The sequence below is a fragment of the Carcharhinus amblyrhynchos genome, chromosome 6 (assembly GCF_965287045.1).
Source record: "Carcharhinus amblyrhynchos chromosome 6, sCarAmb.v2.hapA, whole genome shotgun sequence".
In the NCBI taxonomy this organism is placed as follows: Eukaryota; Metazoa; Chordata; class Chondrichthyes; order Carcharhiniformes; family Carcharhinidae; genus Carcharhinus; species Carcharhinus amblyrhynchos.
Window position 1 is genome coordinate 40,320,767 of NC_137329.1, and position 27,235 is coordinate 40,348,001.

The 27,235-nt window shown below is 40.4% G+C and overlaps 1 protein-coding gene across 3 annotated transcripts in view; it reads right to left on the reverse strand.

The window, feature by feature from the left end:
* Positions 1-27,235, reverse strand: part of ush1c (Usher syndrome 1C) — a 226,814-nt gene that overhangs the window by 184,490 nt on the left and 15,089 nt on the right. For all 3 annotated transcript variants that reach the window (XM_080190278.1, XM_080190280.1, XM_080190279.1), the window contains exons 2-3: positions 12,686-12,753; positions 7,676-7,819 (exon numbers count right to left, since the gene is read on the reverse strand). In XM_080190278.1, the coding sequence (XP_080046404.1) occupies positions 7,676-7,819; positions 12,686-12,753 (212 nt within the window). The remainder of the gene's footprint in view (positions 1-7,675; positions 7,820-12,685; positions 12,754-27,235) is intronic.

Genomic DNA, 27,235 nt, shown 5'->3' on the forward strand with positions numbered 1-27,235 from the left:
AACAATGTGAATTACTCCAGTTTTCCCAAGACTTTGAATTTTGTTTGGGAGAATTCCACTCAAACTGTCTCTAGTAAGATTCCCTCCAGTTTAATTAATCATGGATACATGCACATGCAGACACAGATTTCTTTGCAAAATATCGCCATATTCCTAAAAATATTTAATAAATAACACCCAGCATCAGACATATTATTAGGATTTTTGAGATGCAACCCGAGAAAATCACCCATTAGAACACAACACTGCTGTCTCACTTAGAATGACAGTATTCATCCACCCACTTACTGCCACTCTGCCAGTTCTCTTGTTGTTGCTTGTCAGCTAACCATCCAGATTGTTGTTGCCAATGTTAAGATGGGGTGGGGAGAAGCCAGGCTTTCTAGGGCCAGAGATTCTTGGGGCTGGCCTACGAGGCCATCAGCAATCTCTTCCAGTGAAAGTTAGCAGCCTTCCACCCACTAAGCTGCAGCCACAAGGGCAGAACCACATAGAAGCACAAAGTCTGGCAAAGACCCATGGAATAATGGAATGTAGAAAGGTAAATACCTGATATTTGGATGTAATACAGAATGGTTTTGTCTGACTACCTTTAGTTTGTAATGTACTGTGCAGTGGCTTTTGTGTTGTAGCCAAGTGGATACTGTGATGATCAGCAAGACAGGCAATGTGGGACATGTGATAAATGGGGCTTTGGAGTCATGTTTACTTGTTTCATGGTCAAATGAGTTTATCAGGGGTGGAACTCTGTTGGTTGCCTTATCCCTTCCTCTTTCTCCTTCTCCTCATCCCTTTTGAGAACTTTGGAAAATGAAGAGTAAAATAAATGTCAGATTGGGGATGTGGGGTGAAACTGAGTGGGCTGCCTTGTAATCTCAGTGCTGGTACTACTATTCAAATGATTTGGTTTCAGAATTGCAATGACTAGTGACCAAATGTGCAAATAGTACCTTTCCAAGAGATGCACTAAGATTAGCAGAAAAGGCTCAGAAACAAGAGAAAGAATTGATAAGATGTGCTAGTGGGAAGATGATGGGCAGAATTCTCTCCCAAAAATCTAAGTGTCATAATGGCAAGAATAATGGAGTGACCTATGCAGGTCTCACAGGCACACTCTCCACTGCAATCCTCCCACACTCAGTCACTTTTTGGTAGATGGGAGTTTTGTGTCGGAACTAAGTTGAGGGAGGGGAGGTGAGGGGTTGGGGTAAACATGCAAGTGTCCAGTGGCCACTGCCGGGGTGTCAAGTGGGCACTGCCAGTGTGCCTGGTGGGTACTGCATCTGGCCACACAGCAGCTTCAATAACCTCCCAGCCCCTTGATGTGACCATCGTGCCAGGTCTCTGCTCATGGCGACCAGTAGTAATTCTTGCCATTACTGTGCCGTGCCCAAAGGCTGGAAAATCCTGTGCGCTGGGAGTTGAATGGGCAATGCATGTTTAAATGCTACTTTAAATATGCTAATCAGTATTGCACCCCTTCTCGGTGCGATCTTGTTTGCGCCATTAGAAAGGGGCCGGGAGAGTAGCAAATGATTTGGTGTCAGATGCAAAACTGATCTTTAGGCCTGCACGCTATTCTCTGGGATCACCGTGATCTGCGCCAGGTGCAGCGAGGTCGGAGAATTGCCCCTGACATTCATGCAGACACGTGCAAAGTGCTACACACAAGACAGAAAACTATACAATGGATGCACTTCAAGAATGATTCTGAAATAGTTAAAGATTAATCTGAAAGGAGCCTCGGATTCTTAGTAGGTTCAATGCTAAACAGGCCCAATCAACAGAGCAGCAAGAAACAAAACTAACTGTTGAACTACAATCAAATATAAATGAAAAGGGATAATGCACTGGTCAGATGGCACCTTGAATACTGTATATAATTCTGATCACAAACAAAAAGGAAGAGACCTTCAAGCATTAAAAGAAACACCTAGAAGAAAGATAAGCTAGCTCATGACCTGAGTTATGAGGAATTTGAGTTTTCAGTCTTGAAACGAGGTTTGGGATGTGGGCACCACTTGCCACGTCAGCATTCAAGACCATGATGTCTTGAACCAAGAATCCTGTGTGATGTAATGCTGCTAGTAGGGAGTTCCAGCATTCTGACCATGAAGTGATGAAGGAACATTAATACTATTTCCAAGTCAGAACAGTATGAAACTTGGATGGGAATCTGCAGATGGTGATATTCCAATGTGTCTGCTGCTCTTTCCCACTTAGAGAGATTATAGTTTTGGAATGTGTTTTCAAAGAAGCCGAGATGAGATGTGAAATATATCTAGTAAATGCTTCAAACCACAGTTATGGTGCTCTTATAGTGGAGTGGTACACAAAATTGTTAAGGGTATTGAAAAGGAGTAGAACAAGGAGATTGGTTCAAACCAATGTAAAGCAATTTTAGGATTAACGTCAGAAAGCACTCAACACATAGAAGAAACTTCCAGATAGAGTAGTGGATACAATGTGGAATAATTTGAGAATCAATAGTTGGCTAGCATGAGGCACATTTGGATCTCTTTTGAAGCATATGTCAAGATGGGCTGAATGGTCTTCCCCATTCACTATTGTATTATGGTCAAGTATTGCCAGAGTTAAATCCATTGTCTGGAAAATTTAATAGAGCAACATGTTGTTTTAATTAATTCCTTCTTTCACAGATGCTCCATTTTTATCTTAAAGCTTGAAAGAGGTGCATGAGGCAAGCAAGCTCCCATCATATAATTAAAAAGTTTCAGAATTCATGGTGTGGTTATGCAGTCATTCAAGCAACTCATAAAACAAGGAAATGAACTCTTCAACAATTCAACATTGTTTCCCTTCATAAAAAGCTTCTTATTGTAGCCAGTTCCACTGCATGATCCCAAGTGAACACATTACTGCATAAAGCATGGATAACAATTGCAAGCATTGTTTGGACCAAAGCACTTCCAAACTGTTTTAGCTGAACTCATTTAATATTAGAAAGCTGCCCTTCTTTCTGTATGTGAGAGAAAGATGTTTGAGTCAGTTGGCTTATTGTGCTTACCCAAGAGTGCTGTCTGACTTTTTTACTCGGTAACGTAGTTTACTATAAAAGGAGATTCTGCAATCTCATGCTCCCAGGAGGTGCTGCACTCACACAGTGAGTATTGATCCGTGGAATCAACTCTAAGATAATTACTAAAAAAAAGTATTAATTTAGTTATTTTCTCTCCCTCTCCAGCATTTTTCCCACTTTTATGTTGTGTGTTTTAAAGTATTAAAGGAACTGTACAAGTTGTGGTTGATGTGCAAATTCATGCTGGAGTATGGTTTTGGACATCAGGTGTTAGCAAGAGGGTAACGAATGGCCATCAGCAATATGCAGAGCAGGCAGTTCATAACTTCTGTTAGGGATTAAGGATTCACATTGTTTATTTTTATACAAAGTATTTAGACATGCTCATTGCTATTTCAGATTGTTTAAAAGTGATCAAAAACCTGGGAAACAGCAAAACCCATGTCTGTCTGTGATCTACATGAAGCTACTTGATAGTTTTTGAAAAACTCACACCTCATCATCTTAGAGGAGCCACCAACAACCCCTGTGAACTGTAGAGCCCAACTTCAAAAGGCCATCTGCCTGTAAGAGCCCAGGCTGGCCTGAGAGATGATTGGCTGCTAAGACAAATGCTTTGCCAACCTTCCTTTTAATTCCTCATAACCGAGACATTTAACAGTCTTGGAATTCAGATGATGGATACACATCCTTTGTCAAAGAATTGATGAAGTGGCAGTCATGTGAAATGGGCCTCAGGCTTGTGGAACAAGTAACATTGCCTTGCTGAACTGCATGGCTCAGTCTGCTGTTTACCATCTGACAAGCAGCCTTGTAGAATAAAAGCTCTGCCCAGTTTGAATAACTGGCCTCATCTACACTGTTTCCGCTGGAAATTCTATACCATTGCCTACAAGACTGATTCACCATAGCTTGTGAAGTCCACACAACCAGAAAAGTGATTGTTGCAAATTTTGTTTTCAGCCCATTGACCTCTGTGAAGGAATAACTCACTGGGCTTTGATACTGCACTTTGGAATCCATGTGAACCAATACTTCATTTCTAAGGCCTCTGTACACTGAGGCTACAGAGAAATTTGGCTTCTTTTCGCTATCCCTTACTTTGCTGTCTGATTGTGAGGGTAACACTGCAACTCTCTTTTTGGACTGCATTTTACAGCCTCACTTGTCCTGAAGCCATAAAATCCTGCCTGAGGTCAACTAACCTTTCCATTACCCGCCCTGATTCCCATGGTGGGCAGGGCAGTAAAATTCCAGCCTTCGTGTTTTGAATGTGCGCAATAAACTAACCCTATTTCAGTTCATCCTACCTTGCCCCTCTACCTCACCCCATTATGTGTGTAATACCTCAATCAACACACAACAATGGTTTAACGCCACCACTTTGCCATTTTGGAGCTCAATGCCCCAACGACTACCCTCTCTTAAGCACGCACAACTGAACTCACATTCAGTGAGAGGAAGGAACCTTCACCAGCGCTATTTAAAAGGCACCATCAATTACTTATAGGTTGGTTTCTGGTTCATTTCATCTGGCTGTTTCTTCAGTTCTACAAGTGTTGTTGCTTTCTATTATTATTCAAAGTGGCAAAGATTACAGGAAATGGTATGGCAGGTGCTGAAGGCCTTGGTCCTGATTTCAAAACTTTTGGACCGATGCTTTCACGTTGCAAAAAAGAAGTAAATTCTCTTAGTGCCTGTCTTTTAGATGCCAGTGCCTACTCTAGTGCTCCAATGTAATACTATCCCCATAGCTGTAGCAGGTTTGGTGGAAGGCTGCCAACTTTCCGTGGAAGAGGTGCACGTGACCTCGGTGGAGCATCTGAAAACTTCATGAGCCTTGAAGACCCAGACTCAAAGTGCATCATCTCAGTACAGGCAGCAATAGCATGGGCTGGTTGGCTGGCTGACGTGCAGTAGCAAGAGCACTGGCAGCGTGGCAACAGTACGAGGCTGAATGTTGCCTTCTTGAGAGTGAACAGCAGGTTCATGCACCATTGAGACATTGCCATTCATCTGAGATGACACCTGAGCAATTTGAGGAATCTGTCAGCAGAGGGATTTCTGAATAGCTGCAAAACCTCCAAGAACATTTATACAAAGAGCTATTGTGGCAGCAGCCTGGGTTTGCATGGCTGAAAGTTGACATTGCATGATTTCAGTCTGAGCTTCTGGTGGCTTTTGCTTAAGTTGCAATGGAAGTTAACACATTGGCCATCAGAGCAGCATCATGATAGGATCCACATGTTTGTTGATGGAATTGGCCACTATTTTCATGCAGTAAAGGATGGGCCAAAATATGTGCCAAGTTGCTGCTGGACTCTTTCATACTCCTTGACATTGACTACAGGCTTTTTGACAGGCTTCCTAATGCACTGAATATTTTGTTGTGCATACACATCAATGTTCTTCCATCAGCTGGCCAAAGTTCTCACCTGAGATCTCTGCAGCAAAACTATGTGCAACCTCGCTTTCCAACGAGCTGAAGCCTATGCTATCCTTACTCCTGCCCTGGGAGCAAACAACTGGCCCTGTGCAAATTCTGCTTCTATTTTAGCCACTAAATTAAAACAAGTACAATTTCTGAGCTGGTGGCTGAGTGTCTGAAATTGAGTGATGGTGAATCTTCTTCACTGTCACTTTCTTTTTCCCTCACTGGTTAGCCAGATTGTACTGCTTGTGTACCTAAAAGGAATATGATTAAAGGTTATTGTGCAAAGAGTGCAAGTATGAAGTGCATGATTACATAATCTGTACTTTGTAGCTCTGAAATGAGTATGGGATGAAGGGAGGTGGAATATGAGAAAGAGTATTAGCTGTGAGTATCATCCTTCATGGCTTCAGCTCCTCTGTTGGCCATGGTCTCAGCATTAAGTATCCCAATAATACCTAGCACTACCTCCTCAACTGGGGACAGGACATGCAAACATGCCTGGCCACCTTACAGGTAGCTCCTGCTGCTTCATGTTGTGCAAGACCTCGTCCTGCAAGAGACTGAGATTGTGCAATCTGATTGGGCCATGCAGCTTTAATGACTGAATTGTTGGCAATGTTATGCTATCTGCAAAATTTGAACGTGAGGCTTATAACAGTGCTCAGATTGTGAGGTTATGGTGATGTAAGTGAATGTGAGATATGCATTCTGATCGAAAGATACTGTTAGTAACTGAGTGATCGGGGTGTGGCAAATTGAGGAGTGTGTGAGGCTAGGGATGTAATTGCTAGAATATGGCATTTAAAAGACGTGTTCTCTGACTTTGACCTTCTACGAGGGATCATTGAACTTCTTGAAATATTGCATCCAAGTCCATAGGTTTGATTCCTGACACTGACTTCCACTTCCATCTGCTCTCACTTTCTTCTGAGTGTGTGTCTGGAGGGCCTCCTCACTTCTGCAGAAATAAGACATCTCTCTTACTTTCTGCCTCCTCCACCAAAGCCTCTAATGCAACATCCAATAAATCTTGGGCTTCACATCTCCCATGTTGTGTTTCACAAGTCAGATTCACTTGCTGCATGACTGCTAGCAGCTGCTCCAGCCACAAAGCACTACCCTGCTTTACATAGTGCAGATTAGCTTGAAGTGGTCTAGTCACTCATGACATTGGCCTCTTGCTCAGGTATCTGGCTTATCTACAGCACAGCTAGAACTGCAGGACACTGAGATGATACGGTTAGTTGAAGTTGGCATGATGCCTGCGTTGTAGTCAATCAGCAGAGATAGTTATGTATTGTGATCCTTCCACCAGTTTTGATGGACTATTGAAGTTAGCACTCTTCATGCCAGCAAATTATTTAATCACTGTGGTATCATAGCAGACCTGTCCACTATGGCATGGTGACACTGTGCATTGCACAGCACACAGCACGGCATTGCTGCCTCACAGCGCTAAGGACCCTGGGTTCAATTCCAGCTTTGGGTGACTGTGTGTGGAGTTTGCACGTTCTTCCCTGTAGGTCTACGTGGGTTTCCTCCAAGGACTCCAGTTTCCTCCCACATTCCAAAGATGTGGTCATGCTAAATTGCCCTTTAGTGTCAGGGGAATTAGCAGGCGAATAATATGGGGTTGTGGGGATAGGGTCTGGGTGGGATTATTAGCGGTGCAGCTGAATGGTCTCCTTTTGCACTGTAGGGATTCTATGATTAAGACTATCCTCACTAAACATCCCAGTCACTTGTATTTCTCAACAGGAACTCAAGCTTATTAGTATAAAGCTACCTTGATCAACTTTATAATTTTACTACAACCTCTGCACAGACTATTGTTAAATTTTGGAAATGTTCTGGTTCTTATCACAAAGCCCCTAAATTTTAAATTATAAATATCATCTTTCCAATTTTGCTTGGCAAGTACATTAAAATATTCATATTGCTAATCATACTTCATCTAACTCAACTTTGGAAAGATATAACTAATATAACTGTCCAGCATACAAATTAGCATATATATTAGCATACAAATGGGAATTCACTGAGTACAGTAAAAAAGAATGGTGGACTTCTCATTCTCTAATTATGAAAACCAATGGACTTTCTTTTCAAGAGGATGTTTTAATTTACATGAAACACATTCAGAGTTATATATTTTTAAAATTCAATCGGTCGAGGCTTCCTTCTTATAGTCTCCACCTTACCGTGATCGTTTTGGTGTCAGGTTATCATATTCCACTTGATGTTTTAGTGGAATAAGTGGTCGGATAGCATCAAGCATTGGCAGACGACTTGGCTCGTTTATCACCAATTTTAGATCTCCAACCAGAACAGGAAGATCCATAGATCTAAGAGACAGAGAAACAAAGTTAGCTAAAATTAAAACAATACAGTCACTATTTCTGTTTTTTTTTCCCCCACTTTATCTCATCATAACTTCACTTAATGGACACACCTTATCCATCCCCAGATTTTTCTGTCTCTTCAAACTACACTGATACTGCCAATTGATTCAAAAATGATAATTTCACTATTTCACACAAAGAGATACTGTCTCATTGATCCTCCTCCTCCTCTGTCCCACCAACTTTGCAAAATGATATATTCATTGTCTGCAGAGGGAACATAAATGTAGATGCATACATAATTTTCACAGATATATTACAACCAATCTAAAGTTATTTAGTAACAAGTTATGTTTCAGATCATTGACATATTTTATTGATAACATTCATTCACAATATAAAGCAATCTGTATTATCCCTTGACAGTTCAATACACCAGTAACACAAAAATAAAATTAAAGATAGAAAAACAGGTATCAGAAGGGAAAGCCTGACAATCTGCTGGTATATCAATTTTTTTTTACTATCGGGGGGTTTTAGATTTCATCCTGAAACCTAAAATCCCACCCAACGCCAATGGACCTTTCCATTATCTGCTCCTCGCCCGCTCAGATTCCTATGACGGATGGGGCAGTAAAATTCCAGCCTATATGTGAGGGACCATACAGTCTTTTGCTGCTCTATTTTCATGAAGCAACATTTCAGAAAGAATAGGGGAATCAGAATTCAGTAGTTTTAAAAGTGAAATGGGTAAATTTAAAAAAATTAAAGGGAAAGGTCGGAGATCATAATATTTAAAGACAGAATAGATCATTCAAAGTTTCAGGTGCAGGTCTTTCAAGAAGTGTAAAAGCTTATAGATAAAATAGAACAGAGTAAAGATGGAAGAGACTTTAAAAAGTACATTAGTAGCTGTATGACAAAACTGATAGCACCACTGAGGAATCCAACATAAAACAGTATCCAGAAAATGCTATATAGAAACTGAATACTCAGATTTAAAGGTGATTAAAATGACTTGAGTGTCAACTTGTTTCTTTAGTCAAATGTGCAGATACTACCGTATAAAATTTCAGAGGAAAGTAAAGAAATAGCGATACAATGTACTGGTATACCAATGCATTGTATGATGCAGTATTCAAACACTGGTTCATTTCTAACTCTTAGCCTCACCATAACATATATGTCAAGGGTTGACCAGCTCTTCTGCATAGTGGCATTGGGGTGACAAGACACCTCAGACTGCCCACACACACCTTTTGGTGGCCACTTCTATTAGTAGCAGCAAGCTGCCCACCTGCCTTGTAGTGCACAAAAACACAGCAGATAAGTGATGAACTGAACCAGTACTGTGTTTTTCCTAAGATCTCATCAAATACTTTTCAAGTTCATAATATCAAATGATTGCTTGAGAATCTTTACATTGTCAATTTTGCTACTCTATACTAGTAATTTTGAAAAGTGAAATTTGAGCCATACGGTGTCCTACTTTGCCACCAGCCTTGCAGCCCTGCCCTCTTTTTTGGGCTGTAAACAATGTATTATTGAATCATTATAATCAATTCCACTCTAAGTAGCAAGGTTCATCAAAGGGTAAAGCATTGAGTTCGGGGATGAGCTTATGGTTAGCTAAAGAATTCAGTCAGAAATTAGTAGAAGGAAAGGCAGTGATTGGTCAGGGGTCAGTTTAACAAAGCTTTGAGTCTAGAAATCTAATCATCAACCAACCCCCCCCAATACCAGGTATACCCCTGCTGTATTTTGTTACAGCTCAGCTAACTTATTTATGCAAATTTGTGCAAGTATTTTCAGTGCCTATTTCAAAAACTATCTAACACCTTGATCCAAAGGGTGGGTGGTGGAAAAATAGTAAATAAATAACAAGGCAGAGAAAATGGAAGTTATTATGTTATGGCTGCGAATTTCAATAACCTTACACAAGCAGTAAATTATTAAGGACCGTTGATTCACAGATGATGCAAACACTACAGGGCTTTGCTTTATGAATGGCAAAAGCAATTAGGCAAACCTCAATGAAACTGAATCGGAAAAGACCACTGAGAAACAACACCAGTTCTCTCTACAAAGATCACATGGAAACTTTGCCAACGTCTACATTTCAGTTTCTTTTGTGCTTCTTTTATTCAAGTAATGAATGGAAACAATATATCTTACAAAACATTTCTGTGGCAGTAGAAAACTAATAACCCATTTCAAAATAATTATTTTATGCAGAATGAAGATCTCCAACTCTCTCTGCATTTTGTCATTCTGTAGTTTAAACATTTGAAGACTGAAGAATGCAGGTTTAGTTCCTTGATTTGGCAGGTATGGCTTAAAACATTGCAAGTGAATTTTCTAAGACCATAATTCATGCTATACTTTGCAATTATGGAAGTGTGGCCACGTGGTTGAAATATATTTTATATAAAGTAATTAATCACTGCATACTACTTATTGGTGTGCATTTTAATCAGTCTGGAATTTATACTGGTGCTGCTTTGTGATTGGTTCGAGCTAAAAGCTACACACAGGTCACTGACCTGAATTATGTCATCAGCTGCACAAATTGTATCAGCAAAAGTTGAGTTTTGCACACATATAAAACTCTACTTCAAGATATCCAAATGGCATCCAACTTTTAATCATGGCAAAATGGCAGTGAATTAAAGACCTGGCTGATAGAATTAAAAGGGATTAAAATTGAAGTGTAAATGTTTCTACATAATCTAATTAACCCTTTAGAATTAACTCTTAATTGGAATTCAAATTACCATGGCAGGATTTGAAAGATGCATTATTGTTCCAGACCACCGGCACACTAGAAAATAATGTAACCACTAGATGACTATGCCCCAGAAATACACCAGAAATATTCAAACATATGCTGACACATGTTTATCCATATGCTCAGGTATTATAACTTTCAAATTATACTGTTTCTTCTTAGATATAGATAATATAAATGTTTGTTAATTATAAAATGTTAATTTCCAAGATTTCAGATTTGTGCAAAACCACTGACAGGTCAGACTGATAGCAATCAAAGCTCTTTTATGTTAACTTTTTTTATATATTTATAGGATGCAAGCATTGCTGTGTAGGCCAGCATTTATTTTGTTCTTTCACGGGATATGGGTGTTGCTGGCTTGGCTAACATTTATTGCCCTTGAGAAGGTGGTTTGTCCTGTTTGGAGCTTCACTGGGTGACACCTCATTTTTCAGTAAGCCTGCTGCTGCCCATGGTATGCACTCCTGCATTCTTCATTGAACCAGGATTAATATCCTGGCTTGTTGGTAATGGTAGAGTGAGGGATACACCAATCCTTGAGGTTACAGATTGTGGTTCTATACATTTCCACCATTTCTGATGGTCCGCAACATCTCATGGATATCCAGTTTTGAGTTCTTCGACCCATTTGAAATCCAGTGGTTCTGGCATAAAACACATGGTGGTTAACCTCATTGTGAAGATGCGACTTTATCTCCACAAGGATTGTGCGCTGATCACTTCTACACAACTATCATGGATAAATGCATGCGTGACAGGTTAATTGATGAAGACAAGGTCAAGCCAGCTTATTCCTCTTGGTGGTTCCATTAATACTATACATAGGGGAGGAAGTGGTACAGTAATATTGTCGCTGAACTAGTAATCCAGAGACCCAGAGCAATATCTGTGGATCCAGTTCAAATTCCACCATGGCAGATGAGTGAAATTTTAATTCAATAAAAATCTGCAATTAAAAGTCTCATAATGACCATGAAATCGTTGTTGATTGTCATCAAAACCTATTTGGTTTACTAATGTCCTTTAGGATAAATGCCATGCCTTATCACACCTTCACATCACTCCAGATTCACAGCAATATGGTTGACTCTCAAATGTCCTTGAAAATGGAGGGTAGTTAGGGATGGGCAATAAATACTGCTCAGCCAGTGACACTCACAATCCATAAAATAAATAATAAATAAATAAGCATCCCCAATTGCTCAATTAGTAAACTCATGATACTGAGGTATGAATGCCAGGAGAACTGGCTAATTGACATATACTTTCGAATTTTGGCCTGAAAGAGAGAGGGTGAATTAGCTATTGTTCCTGCTTCACACCAATGCTGGGAAGGATGAAGAAATATACGTCAGATGAGGAGGCAGGATTAGGCTCAACTGGGATGAACTCCAGTCCATCTCCCAATCAACCTTACAGTGAATTCCAAGCTAACACTCACTATCCACATCGACATATAAGAGGTTCTTGAGACCAATTACGTGACAGTTAAGACCTTCAAAAGAATAATGGTAAATCAGTTTTTCAATTTAACTATACATTGCTTTTGAGGTGAAAGAAATAAGTTTAGAATAATTATTATTGTGATCTGCCAAAATGAATCCTTAATTCTTAATAGTTCAACGTTTATGACAAAAAAGTTTAATATTTCCTGCATGAATGATTGCAACAAGAATATTCAGTTCAATTTGATAAAGTTTGCATAAATCTAAAGTTAAAAATTGTTAATATTTTCTACCTGAATGAATTATTTACTTGTACTTAATTGGCTGTTCAGTTCTTTCGGGTCCTGGGTCCTTTCTTTCTAATTATTAGTTCTTGCAAGCTGTATATATTCCCAGATTTTACAATTTACTAAATTTCCAGTCCATTGCACAGTTACCTTATTAAATTTATTTTTCCATAACATAATAAACTACAGCAAATCTTTTGGAAATTGGTCTTGCCAATTTCAGTCATAAGTATTCCTGATAGGTCAATAAAATGCAGTTGAAAACGTGATCTCTACTTGTCATTAAAAAAAATTCCCTCAAAACATGAAAGAGCTTTATCCAGAAATTAATAAAAATATTACTTACTGGTGATACATGCGTAATACATCATAAAGATAATCCTTTTCTGCATCATTATCAATCAACACGTCCACCTGGTAATTAGGGGAAAATACAATTTGAGGTTAATTTAGATGACATGTTTCTGCAAAAAGAGCAAACAAGCAATCAGACTATGCAGAATAACTGGATATTTAACAAAACTGTTACATTTTCACTCTTTTTAATTAATGAACAGGACATTTTCTTCAGTATTCCTGCAGATTGAAAAGTTAATAAAAGACACAATCAAAATTGAATAGCATGCCAGATATAAGTTTACAATCTTCCACTAAAACAAAGCTGAAACGTGATTACCAGTTGATACAGACTTGGATCTGCTATTAATAAAATTAGAGAAGGATCTGAAAAACATTTTGTTGATAAAATCTCTTGTACCTGATGATTACTAAGCTGTTTAATAAATACATTCAAGAACCTCTTGGGCCATTCATTGATGTAACACATTACTCCACTCCTGAGCTGGTGTATAAACACTGACATGTAAAGTGATCACTCGTTCTAAGTACATAATGTCAGCATCTAAGCAGCAGGTATTGAATGCTCATTGGCGGATTGGTTTCTGTTGGTTACCTGCTACCCAAAGGAGCCAACTGCTAATAGTCACTATCCCTCATTAACCGACAAGAGATTCTCTAAAGCCTGTGTCATTTTACTACACATTGTCACTTAATCTCCTACAAACCAAGGATAAATACAAATTAAATATTCCATATTGAACTCTTTATATATTTAGACTATATATATGTATGTCTGTATGTTTACCAAGACATTTAAACAACCATTTCAGAATAACTGGTTTTCAGATGTCTTAGAGAAATGACTATTGCAAAACATTAGTTCCTGGCAGCTCCAGAATTATAGCACGATGTATTCAACAGCATACAGAAATGTAGAAGTTTTGTTATCCGAATAAAGGAAATCTTTTGTAGGTTACTAAAAATATTCAACAGCTGAAGGATGTAATATAACAAACTCCTGGCAACATGCTCTCTCCGGATAGACCAGATGTAATCCTGGAAGCATATAATGACAAAACTACTTCACTGCCTCCGAATACTCATCATTACCAATAGTATCTGTTGTAGCTCTTGTGCAAACAACCCAGAACAAAATTTGACAGTCAAATTGAAACATGCTGATGCTTAATCCTCTCTTTTGTGTTCCCATCATCGTGCTACCATTGAGTGCTGTAGCTCCAAGCAACTAACTTGCCATCAATTTAAAACCATGCTAAAAAAACTCAGCTAAATAAACAAATCAGACTAACAGCTATCGTTTATCATGTACAATTGTAAGGTTTTCTTGGTTTCTCAATTTCCCTCGTGACTATCAACTTCAGCTCTATCTGCCTGCATCCTCCTAAATAATGACTCCTGTCTCAGCAGGTACTGCACACACTTCATGTGCATCATTTTCTTCTGGGCAGTTTTTTTTCTTCATTCTTTCATGGGTGTGGGCATCACTGACAAGGCCAACAGGGTGGCACAGTGGCACAATGGTTAGCACTGCTGCCTCACAGCACCAGTGACCCAGGTTCAATTCCAGCCTCGGTTCACTGCCTGTGTGGAGTATGCACGTTCTTCCCGTGTCTGCATGGGTTTCCTCTGGGTGTTCTGGTTTCTTCACTGTCCAAATTGTACAGGTTAGGTTGATTGGCCATGATAAATTGCCCCTTAGTGTCAGGGGGATTAGGAAGGTAAATATGTGGGGTTAAGAGGATAGGACCTGGGTCGGATGGTTGTCAGTGCAGGTTCGATGAGCCAAATAGCCTCCTTCTGCACTGTAGATTCTATGATTTGATGCCATGCCTAATTGACCTTGAGCTGAGAGGCTTGCAACATCATTGCATAGGAGTACTTAGAAGTCAACCACATTGCTGAGGGTCTGAAGTAACATGTAGGCCAGACAGGTAAGGATGAACAGATTTTCTTCCCTGAACACATTAGTGGACCAAAATAAAAGCAAAGCGGCACCAATGCTGGAGGATGAAGCTAAAACAGAAAATGCTGGAAAATCTCAGCTTGATATTTTCTGACATTAGTGAATCAGATGGGTTTTTACAACAATTGATGATAGTTTCAGTCATCATTATTGAGATTAACTTTATATTCCAGATTTCATTAATTGAATTTAAATTCCACCAGCAGCCATGGTAGGATTTGAACTTGTATCCTTATAACATTGGCCTGTGGCTCTGGATTACTAATCCAATGGGATTATCATCATGTCACCAGCTCTCCCCAGAACCATTATTACTATAATGCAGGTCAAAAATAGTTAAATATGCACCAATCAAACCGTAAATATGTTTTAACACATGTGTTAATACAAATACATCATAGTTCAGTTTTCACTTCTTTTGGTAGCTGAATCATTGATTTTGTTATCAACCCTCTGTATCTGCATCAGAATAAATAAAAAAAGGGCCACCCATCTAAATCACATCTTTCTTGCCTCCATTCCTGCTGTAACTGTAGTAATATTAGACAAAAACTTGTTGCGGTATTAACGCCTCGCCTGCTGGCTGGAGAGCCAATGAGACACCCAACCAAGGCCCATCACACCACAAGACAATCAGGCATAGAGGCCAGCAGTGTTGCCTTGCCCTAGAATCAAAGCCCCAGAAGCCATCAGATCTTGTGCTCACAGTGCCACAGGGGAGGTTGTGGCTATAGCTGCAAGGACATACACCATGGTTGCAGGATCATTGAGTGACAGATAGGCAATGTGGCAGGGTTGGGGGTGGGGGAGAGGGATGCTCTGGGTGGGGAGAGGGACAGTTTGTGGGATGAAGACAAGGGCACAGCAGGATGGTCCTCACTGGGCTGCCCTTTCCCAATGTCCACTCACATGATCAGGCAATGGGTGCTTTTGATCAAGGGACCTTTTGGGTTAATAGCAGTGACAAGGCCCTTAAGTCATGTTTAACTGTCCACTGAAGGATCTCAATGGGATGGCGAAACATGAAAGTTGACCATGGCTTTCCTACTCAGAGCTTAATCCCGGGCTGAGGGAGGAAGGTGGCAGGTTTCTGGTACGCCATCATCCTGCCTAATTACATATCCTTTCCACTTCCAAACTCACCACCAGCAAGAAAAGATGATTCTACCCATTATAAGGAGCCATGATAAAAATGTGCATTCATGCTGAATTATATTCTTCATTGTAACAGGTCGCTAACAAACCATATCCATGATCCTTTCTTGAAATAAACTTTTTTTTAGTTCCAAGAAAGTTGGCTGTATTGAATCACTGAGGCTAATAGGACATTAGAAATGACAAGTTGCTGATTGGGAGGAACTCCCAATGTTATGTCATTGTCAAAGATCGACAAACTACTTAGAATAGAGGAGGGAAATAGACTTTAACCTCAGTTTGTTTGAACACAATAATGCTGTGACACCTTGGCACAGATTAAGGAATCAGACCTCAGCCTGGAATCATGGATTTTATTGACAGCTATATCTATAAATGTTTTGAAAGGTGACTGATTAGCTGTGGTCGTGATACAAGGAAACAACAAGGTCAGAGTTCTTCTATTAAAGGTTGTATTGAGCCATGTGTGTTTGCCAAACAGTTTACAGTCAGCATTTGAGCTCCACAACTGCACCCTAGGGCTCAGGTTTTTTTCAGTACAGTCAGCAATAGGAGTAACTGACCTAGCTTTTAAATAGTAGCTGTTCTACTGGGCAAGAAAATGAACCTACAATTTTAAGTCTTTGTCAAGAGAGAAAGTGAGTTGTATTATATTACAAACAGATCTTCTGTGGCATGGAAGCGGAGTTAACATCAAGTGCAAAGATCAGAATAAACAACAGCAACTTGCATTTATAGAACACCTTTAATGTCATGAAAGGTCCCAAGATACTTCACAGGAACATTTTCAAATAGCAGTCTGACACCGGGACATATAAGGAGAGAGCAGATGGCCAAAAGCTTGGTTAAAGAGGAAAATTTTAAGAATGCTTAAAGGAGGAAAGAGAGATAGATATTTAGGTATAGAATTCTAGACCATAGGGTTTTGACAGCTGCAAGAACAGCCGCTAAATGTGGAGCCATTAATATCGAAATTCTCAAGAGACTGGGATTAAGTGCTGATATCTCAGGGTGTTTTCAACCAGAGGTGATTACAGAGATAGGGAGAGGCAAGGCCGCCAAGGGATTAAAGTACAAGGAGGAGATTTTTTAAAAGTGAGCTATTGATGAACTGGAAGCACAACAATGATGGATGTACAGGAACTGGTAGGTAGGAACACAGGCAGCAGTGTTTAGTATGGTCTCAGGTTTATGGAAGGCTGAAAGTGAGAGGCCGGCTAGGAGTGCCAAACTGGATTTGCCAAAACCAGAGGTAACAAAGGCATAAGAGTTTCAGCAGCATAAGATCATAAGAACTAGGAGCAGGAGTAGGCCATCTGGCCCCACAAACCAGCTCCGCCATTCAATAAGATCATGGCTGATCTTTTCGTGGACTCAGCTCCACTTCCCTGTCTGCTCACCAGAACCCTTAATTCCTTTACTGTTCAAAAATGTATCTATGTTTGCCTTAAAAACATTAAATGAAGTAGCCTCAACTGCTTCACTGGGCAGGGAATTCCACAGAGCCACAATCCTTTGGGTGAAGAAGTTCCTCCTCAACCCTGTCTTAAATCTGCTCCCCTTTCTTTTGAGGCATTGCCCCCTAGTTCTAGTTTCATCTGCCAGTGGAAATTTCCCTGCTTCTATCTTTTTTGTTTCTATAAGATCTCCCCTCATTCTTCTGAATTTCAATGAGTGTAGTCCAAGTCTACTCAATCTCTCCTCATAAGCTAACCCTCTCAACTCCGAAATCAACTTAATTAATCTCCTCTGCATCCCCTCCATGATGAGAGATGAGTTGAAGCAAGGGTTCAGTAGAGTTATGTTATAGAGTTAGGAATTGGTGATGTTAGTAATGATAACATATTGCCAAAAATTCATCTAGCGGCCAAATATGACATGTTGCAAACAGCCTGGTTCAGCTTCAGGAGTTGCCAGGGAGAGGGATCAAGTCTGTGGTTTTGGTCTTTCAAATGTTTAGTTGAAAGGAATTTCTGCTCATTCAGATGGTGTCATACAAGAAATCTGAAAAGTTAGAGAGCGGAGAATAAATCTGATAAGGTAGCGCCGAGTGTCATCAGCGTACATGTGAAAACTAATGGTATCTTTTCTGACAGCAGCCTGTAGATGAGAAATTGGAGATGGTCAAGATTAGATCCTTTAAGGGTTACCAGAGGTTGCTGTGGGGAGTAAGAAGAAAAACCATTGCAGATATTCTTTAGCTATAGTCGAATAGATAAGAACGGAAGCAGGCAGATTTAATCTCAAATCAGCTTGATGATTATGGCGAGGTGTAAACCTTCTCCAGTTTCTTTTTGCAATCTCTCACCTTATGCGAGGGGGCATGATGTTGCTCCAGACTGAGTCATGACAACCAAGATAATGTACATTGTAGTGGAGCTGGGTATCTACAAGACCTGTATGGGATGAGTTGTACCCATACTGGTACATGGTACTCTGCAATCGAGTAGCCAATGGCAAGGACTGAGGCCCTTATAGTTCAAGAATCTGCACCCCAAGTTTGCTTAGGGTGAGTGACTGGTGCCTTTATATTATTATAAAAACAAAGGACTGCAGACAGGTCGAGGAGGACTAGAAAGGATAGTGTGCCTTTGTCACAGTTACATAAAATGTCATTTGACTTTGGTGAGAGCTATTTCCATATTACGGCACGGCAAACTCTGTTGGGAGGGACTCAAACAGATTTGAAGTGAAGATAGGCACAGATTTGAGATGCAACAGCACATTTAAGGTCTTTGGAGAAGAAAAGGATGTTGGAGATGGTTTGCAAGGATGGAATATTGTTTGTTTTATCAGAGGAGTGATTATGGGTGATTTGATGGAGAAGAGGACAGTATTTGAAGACAAAGAACTATGGAATCATACCATCAGCAAACCTCCCAACATCAATATCCAGGAACCACCAATGTCTAACTTCATAAATACTTTTGCAGCATATAGTACAGGCAGCACATTCTGCATCTCTTGATTCTACAAAGCTTCTCATGATCAACAAGTCCGAAGTTAGGATTGTGGTGAAAATAAAGGCTGAGATGCCTCAAAGTCAAAGTGATTACTTTATCACTTTCTGAAACAAAATCAGGCATTTTGGCAATTTTTCCCCCTTTTTAAATATAGTTTATATTGTTCCTGTCTAATATAAATTAGTTATAGTGCTGAAGGAAGCCATTTGACCATTGAGTCTGCACTGACTCTCTGAAAGAGCGTCCCACCCAAGTGCTCCCCTCCACCCTAACCTCATAACCAAGGGGCAATTTAGCATGGCCAATCAACCTAATCTGCACATCTTTAGACTGTGGGAGGAAACCTACAAAGACACGGGGAGAATATGCAAATTCCACACAGACAGTCACCCAAGGCTGGAATTGAACCCGGGTACCTGGCATTGTGAGTTATGATGCAAGTTTCATTTCAATTCAGGAATTCAGTACTTGATTCAAGAATAATCTTAACTTAGTGAACCTGTCAGCCATAGCTCAGTTTGAAATACTGTTGCCCTGACATTAGAAAGTTCCAGTTCTAGTCCCATTCCAAAATTGAGCACAAAAGTCAAGACTGACATTCCAAGGCAGCATTGAGAAAGAGTTGCATGTCAGATGTACCAATTTCAGATGAGACTTTTAAGCTGAAACTCTATTTGCTCTCTTGGGTAGATGTAACAGATCCTTTGGCTCTATTTTAAAACAGAGCAGGGCAGTTGTCACCAATGTCCTGGTCAATATTTATTTGTCCAACAAGACTGTAAACATAGATTACACAGGCATAATTATATCGCTTTTTGCGAGCATTTACTGTGTGCAATTTAGCAAATTGCACTTAATTGACTGTAAAGCACATTGAGATGTCCAGCGATCATGAAAGAGTCTATACAAATGCAAAATCTTCCTTTGCCAAAAAAGGTCAATTGTTCACAAATTTGAGACTGTAAAGGAGTTCAATTATCTGTTTAGTATCTCAATGCCAGCAAGCTCTGGTCTGGAAGGCATTTATAGCACACAATCAGAAAAGGTTTCTGCAATGTTACTTCTTTCAAAATCAAAAATACCAAAAGCATGGAGGATATTTTTTGGTCTCAAGCATTGATGAAGTAGCACTTGCTCTGAAATGTTATCAGCTATATAAGTCAACAGTACTGCCAATCTCAATCATCCCATTAGCAATGGAAAAAAAACTGTCAGACCCAACATGAGATACAATTTGCCCTTTGTGCAGTTCTACTAAAGAAATATTTCTGCAGAATTAAAATTCTGTGAACTTACGAATGCAAAGAAATCTCAGGAAATAATGGTGTCAACTGCTTATACAATGGCTTGAGCCGATGTATTTCATGAAGATTGCAGAAACCACAAAATTCATATATGCCATTCAAGTACTGACATCACTACATTTGTATTTTAATTCCATCAGTTGAAATATTACTTTACCCAGAAAAAGGCAATGCTTAAAATCAGAACTGCGGAATAAAGCAAGCAAATACTGTAAACAACTGCAGTGGAAATACTTTGGATGCTGGAATTTGGAAATGGAACAGAAAATTGCAGAATTATAGTTGGCTAGTAACTAACTACTGAGTCATGTTAATGTTCCAAATAGAAATTCTTTAGCTAACTGCATTTTCTGAAATTTTTCCTGTAAATACAAACTACACGTACATTACAACAATAACTTATATTTAGAACTTTTAACGTAATGAAAAATCCCCACGGCGCTTCCTCAGAGTAATACATAACAGCATGACTCTGAGTCACATCGGGAAATATTAGGTCAGATGGTCAAATAAAAAGACCAAAGTGGTAGATTTTAAGAAGTGCCTTAAAGGAGGAAAGTGGGTGGAGAGATGAACAGGTGTAGGGAGGGAATTTGTAAGTGTGGGTCAAGGCGACTAAAGGCACGGCCACATCAACAATGGCGCAGTTATAACTGGGAATGCTCAAGTGCCCAGAATTAGCGGAGTACCTTGGAGGAATGTGGGGTTGGAGGAGTTTACAAAGATAGGGAGGGCAAGACCATGGGGATGAATGTAAAAACATGAATGAAAATTTTGCAATCAAGGTATTGCTTGATTGGGAGCCAATGCAAGTCAGTAAGAATAACGGTAGTAGAGCAATGGAACTTATTGTGAGTTAAGTCACAAGAAATATAGTTTTGAATGGCCTAAAGTGTACAGAAGTTAGAATGTGAGAAACCAACTAGAAGTAATGAAGGCACGGATGAGGGTTTAAGCAGCAGATGAGCTGAGACAGGAACAAAATAGATCAATGTTACAAAGGTGGAAAATAGTAGTCTGAGAATTGACATGAATATGAGGATGGAAGCTCATTCTATGATCAAATGTGACACCAATGTTGCAAACAGACTGGTTTATTCCCAGATTGTTGCCAGCAAGAAGGATGGAGTTGACAGTTAGGGAAATAGAGTTTAAGCGAAGATTGGAAACAATGGTTTCACTACTTCCCAATATTTAATTGCAGGACATTTTTGTTCATCCAGTCCTGGGTGTCAAGCAGTCTGATAATTTACCAATAGTGGAGGAGTTGTGAGAGATAGTGACAAAACAGAACTGGGTGCCATCAGCATACATATGGAAACTAACATTGGGGTCACAAGAATTCTTGTATCCAGACAGAAAACCCATATAGGTTTACAATACACAAAAACACCAAGGCCAGAATTTTACCACCCTGCCCGCTACAGAGTGGGCAAGCAATGGAAAGGTCCATTGACCTCGGGCAGGATTTTATGGTTTTGGGATGATTAGGCCATAAAACCCTGTCCCAACTCTCTTGACAACTCCACCGCACTTGCGCCTAAGGTTCTCATGTCACACTAGGATTAGATAAGGGTCAAAGATCAAACATGAAGCAATAAAGTAGAAGGTCATGGTCAGTAAAGTAACACATGATTTTTTTATATGTTGTTTTGTTACAATTATAGAGAGTGACAAAGCAGTGGTTTTGCAGCCAAAACAACCCCAATCTGAATCCTAAATGCCTACACATGTTAAATTTAATTGTGTTGAGTGCTGCTTTATTTAAGGTATAACCAAATAATGTGCTCAAATTTTCCTTTATGATGGATTTGAGAGTAGTACTTACAAATGATTAGGAGGTCTCATGGCAGTGGGTAGTATCCCATCTCTAAACTAAAAGCTCCAGTTTTAATTCCCACCCCAAGACTCAACGGCTAAGGAAAGTTCATTCATAATGCAACCAAACAGGTTAACTATCAACCTGCAAATCACCCCAACATGTGCCAATGACAGATCATAAAAGTGAGGGTGATGTCTGGTTAGCCATGTGATGGGAGGAACATTGGAGCTTCTAACATCACTATCCATTGCTCCAGGCTACAACATGCATATAGAAGTGCATGTTGCCACAGTAAGTTAGACTCCTTAAATGGACTATAACACACCACCATTGCTTATAAAGGAAGTGATGCAAGGTGCTCTGATTCAATAAATTCATCAGTTAAAAATTACTTTTTCAGGCTGAAGAATTTGTGTCATGTGCACCCCATCAAATTTTCAGCTGCTTCATCAATGGCCTTCCCTCAATCATAAGGTCAGAAGTGAAATGTTCATTAATTATTGCACAATGTTCAGTTCCACTGGTGATTCCTCAGATTCTGAAGCAGTCTTTGTTCACATGCAGCAAGAAATGGACAACATTCAAGCTTGGGCTGATACGTTGCAAGTAACATTCATCCCACAGAAGTGCCAGGCAATGACCATTCCAACAAAAGAGAATCTAATCTCCTCCCCATGACAGTCAATGGCATTTTCATTACTGAATCCCACACTATCAACATCCTGGGTGGCTGTCATTGCAGTAAAAAGTCTGACAACACCAGGTTTTAGTCCAACCTATTTATTTGATAATATACTCGCAAGCTTTCGGGTTAGCCCCTTTGTCAGGTGAATGGAGAGTTCTGGCCTCAGACAGAGCATATAAAGCACAGACAGTTTAGAGATTACTGATTAGAATGCGAACCCGAAAGCTTGCGAGTATATTATCAAATAAATAGGTTGGACTAAAACCTGGTGTTGTCAGACTTTTTACTGTGTTTACGTCAGTCCAACGCCGGCATACCCACATCATGGCTGTCATTGACCAGGGACTGAACTAGACCAGCCATTTCAATAGTGTGTCTACAAAGGAGGTTAGGGGCTGGGAATTCTGTGGAGTCACCTGTAAGACACAAGTCAGGAGTGTAATGGAATATTGTCTACTTGCTTAGATGAGTGCAGCTCTAACAACACTCGAGACATTTGACAACATCCAGGGCAAAGCGGTCCACTCGATAAGTACCCCATTCACCAATTTCAACATCTGTTCCATCCATCACCAATGCATAGTGGCAACAGTGTCTACCATATACATGGTGCACTGCAGAATGTCCCTATGGTACAAGCCTATGATCTTTACAGCCTAGAAGGGTAAGGCCAGCAGTTGCACGGAACACAATTACATATAAGTTCCACTCCAAGCCACACATGATCCTGACTTGGAAATATATCACCATTCCCTCACTGTTACTGGGTCAAAATCCTAGAATTCCCTCCCTACAGCACATGGGTGTACCTACACCACATGAATTATAGCAGTTCAAGGAGGTGGCTATCCAGTTCCGTATGCAGGGTGATTCCAGTCAGGTGGGCAAGCTACCTGCTTATGGAAGCCTGATTCTCAACCCTAACAGCTTGCAACTTCAGTGCTGTTTGATTTCTGATTCAGACCAGGAGTGGAGAAGTGAGAGACTAAGGTACAATTTTGTCACTGAAGTACTTTGGAAATATGTATGGTGGCTTTGGATTACTTAGATTAATAATCAATTACCTAAAGGAATACTCAAAGGCTAAATTCAAAATGGCTTTAATTTTGAGGAGCAAAACAGGAAATTTTACCAATCCTGACAATATTCCAGTTGAAATCAACTAACTGGCATAGTGCAAAGATCAAATCTAGATTTGTTAGATAATATGGTTCATTACCACGTATTGGCAGGGGGTGGTTTATGGAGCCGTAAAAGGGAGAAATATTGGGTGGCTGAATTTGCAGGATGCAAAATGTCAATTTCTGATAGAAAGGTGAGATGCAGAGGTAAGGTCAATAGTGTTTTTGCATCATGTTGCACCTCAGGTGAGTTCCTATTTGTAATATATTTGCATACCATGAACATTAATTAACAAAAAACTTGTCACAAAGTCCTACCTTCAAGATAAAGTCAACGGTGGATGAATGAGAATCTCATTGCACTAAGGAATGAAACCATTCCGTATCGAGCTAGACATCAGAAATGACAACGGCAAAAACAGCCATGTCAATGCTGCAAAGTCCTCCTTCCTAACATCTAAGAGCTTGTGCCATAATTGGGAAAGCTGTCCCACAGACTAGCCAAGCGTAGGCCAAATTAGTCATGTTCACCGAATCACACCTTACAGATAATGTCCCAGACACCACTAACATCATGCCTGGATATATCTTGTCTGACCAGCAGAACAGACCCGGCAGAAGGGGTGGCTCAGTGGTATGCAGCCTGGGTGGGGGGGCATGTGGAGGAATTGTCCTGTGAGCACTCAATGTTGATTCTAGACCCCATGAAGGCCCATGGCATCAGGTTAAACATGGACAAGGAAATACTCTGCTGATTACCACATTCCCAACCTTCCTCAACTAATGAATCAGTATTCCTTCACTAAGAGTGGGTCGGTGGCACCATCATGGACCAAATTGGCCGAGTCCTAAATGAAATAGCTGCTATACTGGGTTTGCCACAGGTGATGAGGGAACCAATCCTCACCAATGTGCCCATCACAAATGCATCTGTCCATGACAATTTTTTTAGTGTTACCACTGCACAGCCCTTGAGAAGACAAAATCTCATCTTTACATTGAGGAGATCTCCCATCATGCTAGGAGCATTCCCATTGTTTTAAATGCAATAGATTTTGAAAATATTAAACAACTCAAGACTGAGTATGTGGACCATCAGTAGCAGCAGAATTGTACTCAACCACGATGTTTATCCTCAGTAGCTCCTACTCTACCATTATCCGCAAGCCAGGGAATCAATCCTGGCTCAAAGAAGTGTACAGGAAGGCATGCCAGAAGCATAATCAGGCATATTAAAACTGAGGTACTGACCTAGTGGAGCCACAACACAGGACTACTTGGGCTAAACACAATAAACAAATCCACAACCAACTGATCAGATCTAAGCTCTGCAGTCCTGTCACATTCAGCTGTGAATGGTGGAGGAAAATTAAACAATTTGCTGGAGGGGGCAACAATCTTCAGTCAGAAGTACTGTGTGGCTCAGAAGTACTATCTTAGCCTCCTTTGAAGATCCCTAGTGTCACAGATGTCATTCTTCAGCTAAGGAAATTAACTCCATGTGATATCAAGAAATGGCACTGAATATTGCAAAGCTATAGGCCGACAATATTCTAGCAATGGTACTGAAGACCTGGGCTGCAGAAGTTGCCGTGCCTAAAGCCAAGCTGTCCCAGTGCAACTACAAAACTGGCATCTACTCAACAATATAGAAATTTGCCCAGAATGTCCTGTCCAGAAAAAGCAGGACAAATCCAACCCAGCCAATCACTACCCATCAGATTAGTTTCAATCATGAATAAAATTATGGAAGTGGTCATCAATACTCCGTTTGCAACTTTCTCCCACTTTCGCTCCCTTCTGCTCACCACTTCTAAATCCACTCTCTACTTCCTACTCTGCTTCCCCTTTCTAGACCACATTTGCCATTACTCGCTCCTGTTTATTGCTCTCCCTTTGCTGGTTCCTGCCAATTGTTCCAACTCGCTCCTGTTCATTGCTTTTTCCCATGACCTTCCACTTGCAGCTCACTATTCATGCCTGTTGCTCCCTGCCACTCAGCACTTCCATCATCCCACTTTTCTACTCACCAATCCCTTTGCCCCATCCTCTTATTCATCAGTCCCTTCAGTCTTCACTCCCACTCTTCACCAATCCTCTTGCTCACTGCTCCCTTTGGCCTTCACTCCCACTTGCCACTCCCTATGACCTTCAATCATAATCACCATTCCCTCAGACCACTCTGTTACTAAACACTCACAATGGCTTTCACTCCTGCTTGCCACTCACTTCACTCCTTCACCTGGTGAGGTAAGCAGGAGGGAGTGGGGTGGTGTTTTGAATAGGAGGGAAAATCCAGTGGGAGGGAGCAGTGTGCATGAGAGGGTGGGGGAGTGGTAAGCAAGTTGGAATGAGAATTGTGTTGCATGTTCTTTTCCATCATGGTTAGAGCTGCTCCATCTACAATACAGGCAGCTGCCTGGGATGTCACTGTCAGTGGTGTCAGAGGCACTGCAACTATATGCGCAGGGAATGTGCTCTCTCAGTTACAACATCAGCAAACAAAACTAAAAGAGTATTAGTGAGCATATTGGGAGAATTCCTTGCTACTCTTCACACAGTGATGTTATGATCTAGCAGATGTTAACTGTTGCGTAAAACAAATGCCAAAGGGAAACTTGGTCCATGTATCACAACTTTAAAGCAGGGTCTACTGAATTCAAAAGCCACTTATTCCAATAACATATATGGAATTTTAAGGAAACTTTAACACACAAGATTGCAGTTACCTTTGGTTCACAGAATATTTCTTAAAAAATTTCACTTGGTTAGACACAAAGGAAATTCAGCATGTCTGCTACAACTCTCACCAATTTTTACAGATGCACCATAGAAAGCATCTTTTCTGGATGCATCACAGCTTGAAATGGCTCCTGGTCTGACCAATAGTGCAAGAAACTACAAAGGGTTAAGAATGTAGCCCAATCCATCACACAAACCAGTATCCCATCCATTGATTCTGTCTAGGCTTCCCGATGCCTTGGAAAACCAGCCAACATAATTAAGGGCCCCACACACCCCGAACATACTCTCTTCCATGTTTTTCTGTTGAGAAAAAGATACAGAAGTTTGAGATCATGTACCAACCGTTTCAAGAACAACTTCTTTCCTGCCGCAATCAGACTTTTGAATGGACCTACCATATATGATCTTTTTCTACACCACAGCCATGACTGTAACAATATATTCTGCAACCTCTCTTTTCCTTCTCCCCTGTGTGCCCTATGAATGGTATGTTTTGTTTGTATCGACAGTGGTCTGTCCATCCACCTGAATAGGCAGATGCCACTGCTGTATCACATTTTAATCAGCCTCTAAAAAGAAAACACACAAACAATGGAAGCAGGAGTAGACTATATGGCCCATCATGCCTACTCCACCATTCAGTATCATAACGGCTGATCTCGGGCTTCAATTTCACTCTCCGTGTCCCTTGATTTTCTGAGACACCAATGATCTATCTAACCCAGCCATAAAAGTAACCCTCTGGGGTACAGACTTCCAAAGATTTATTGTCAATGAG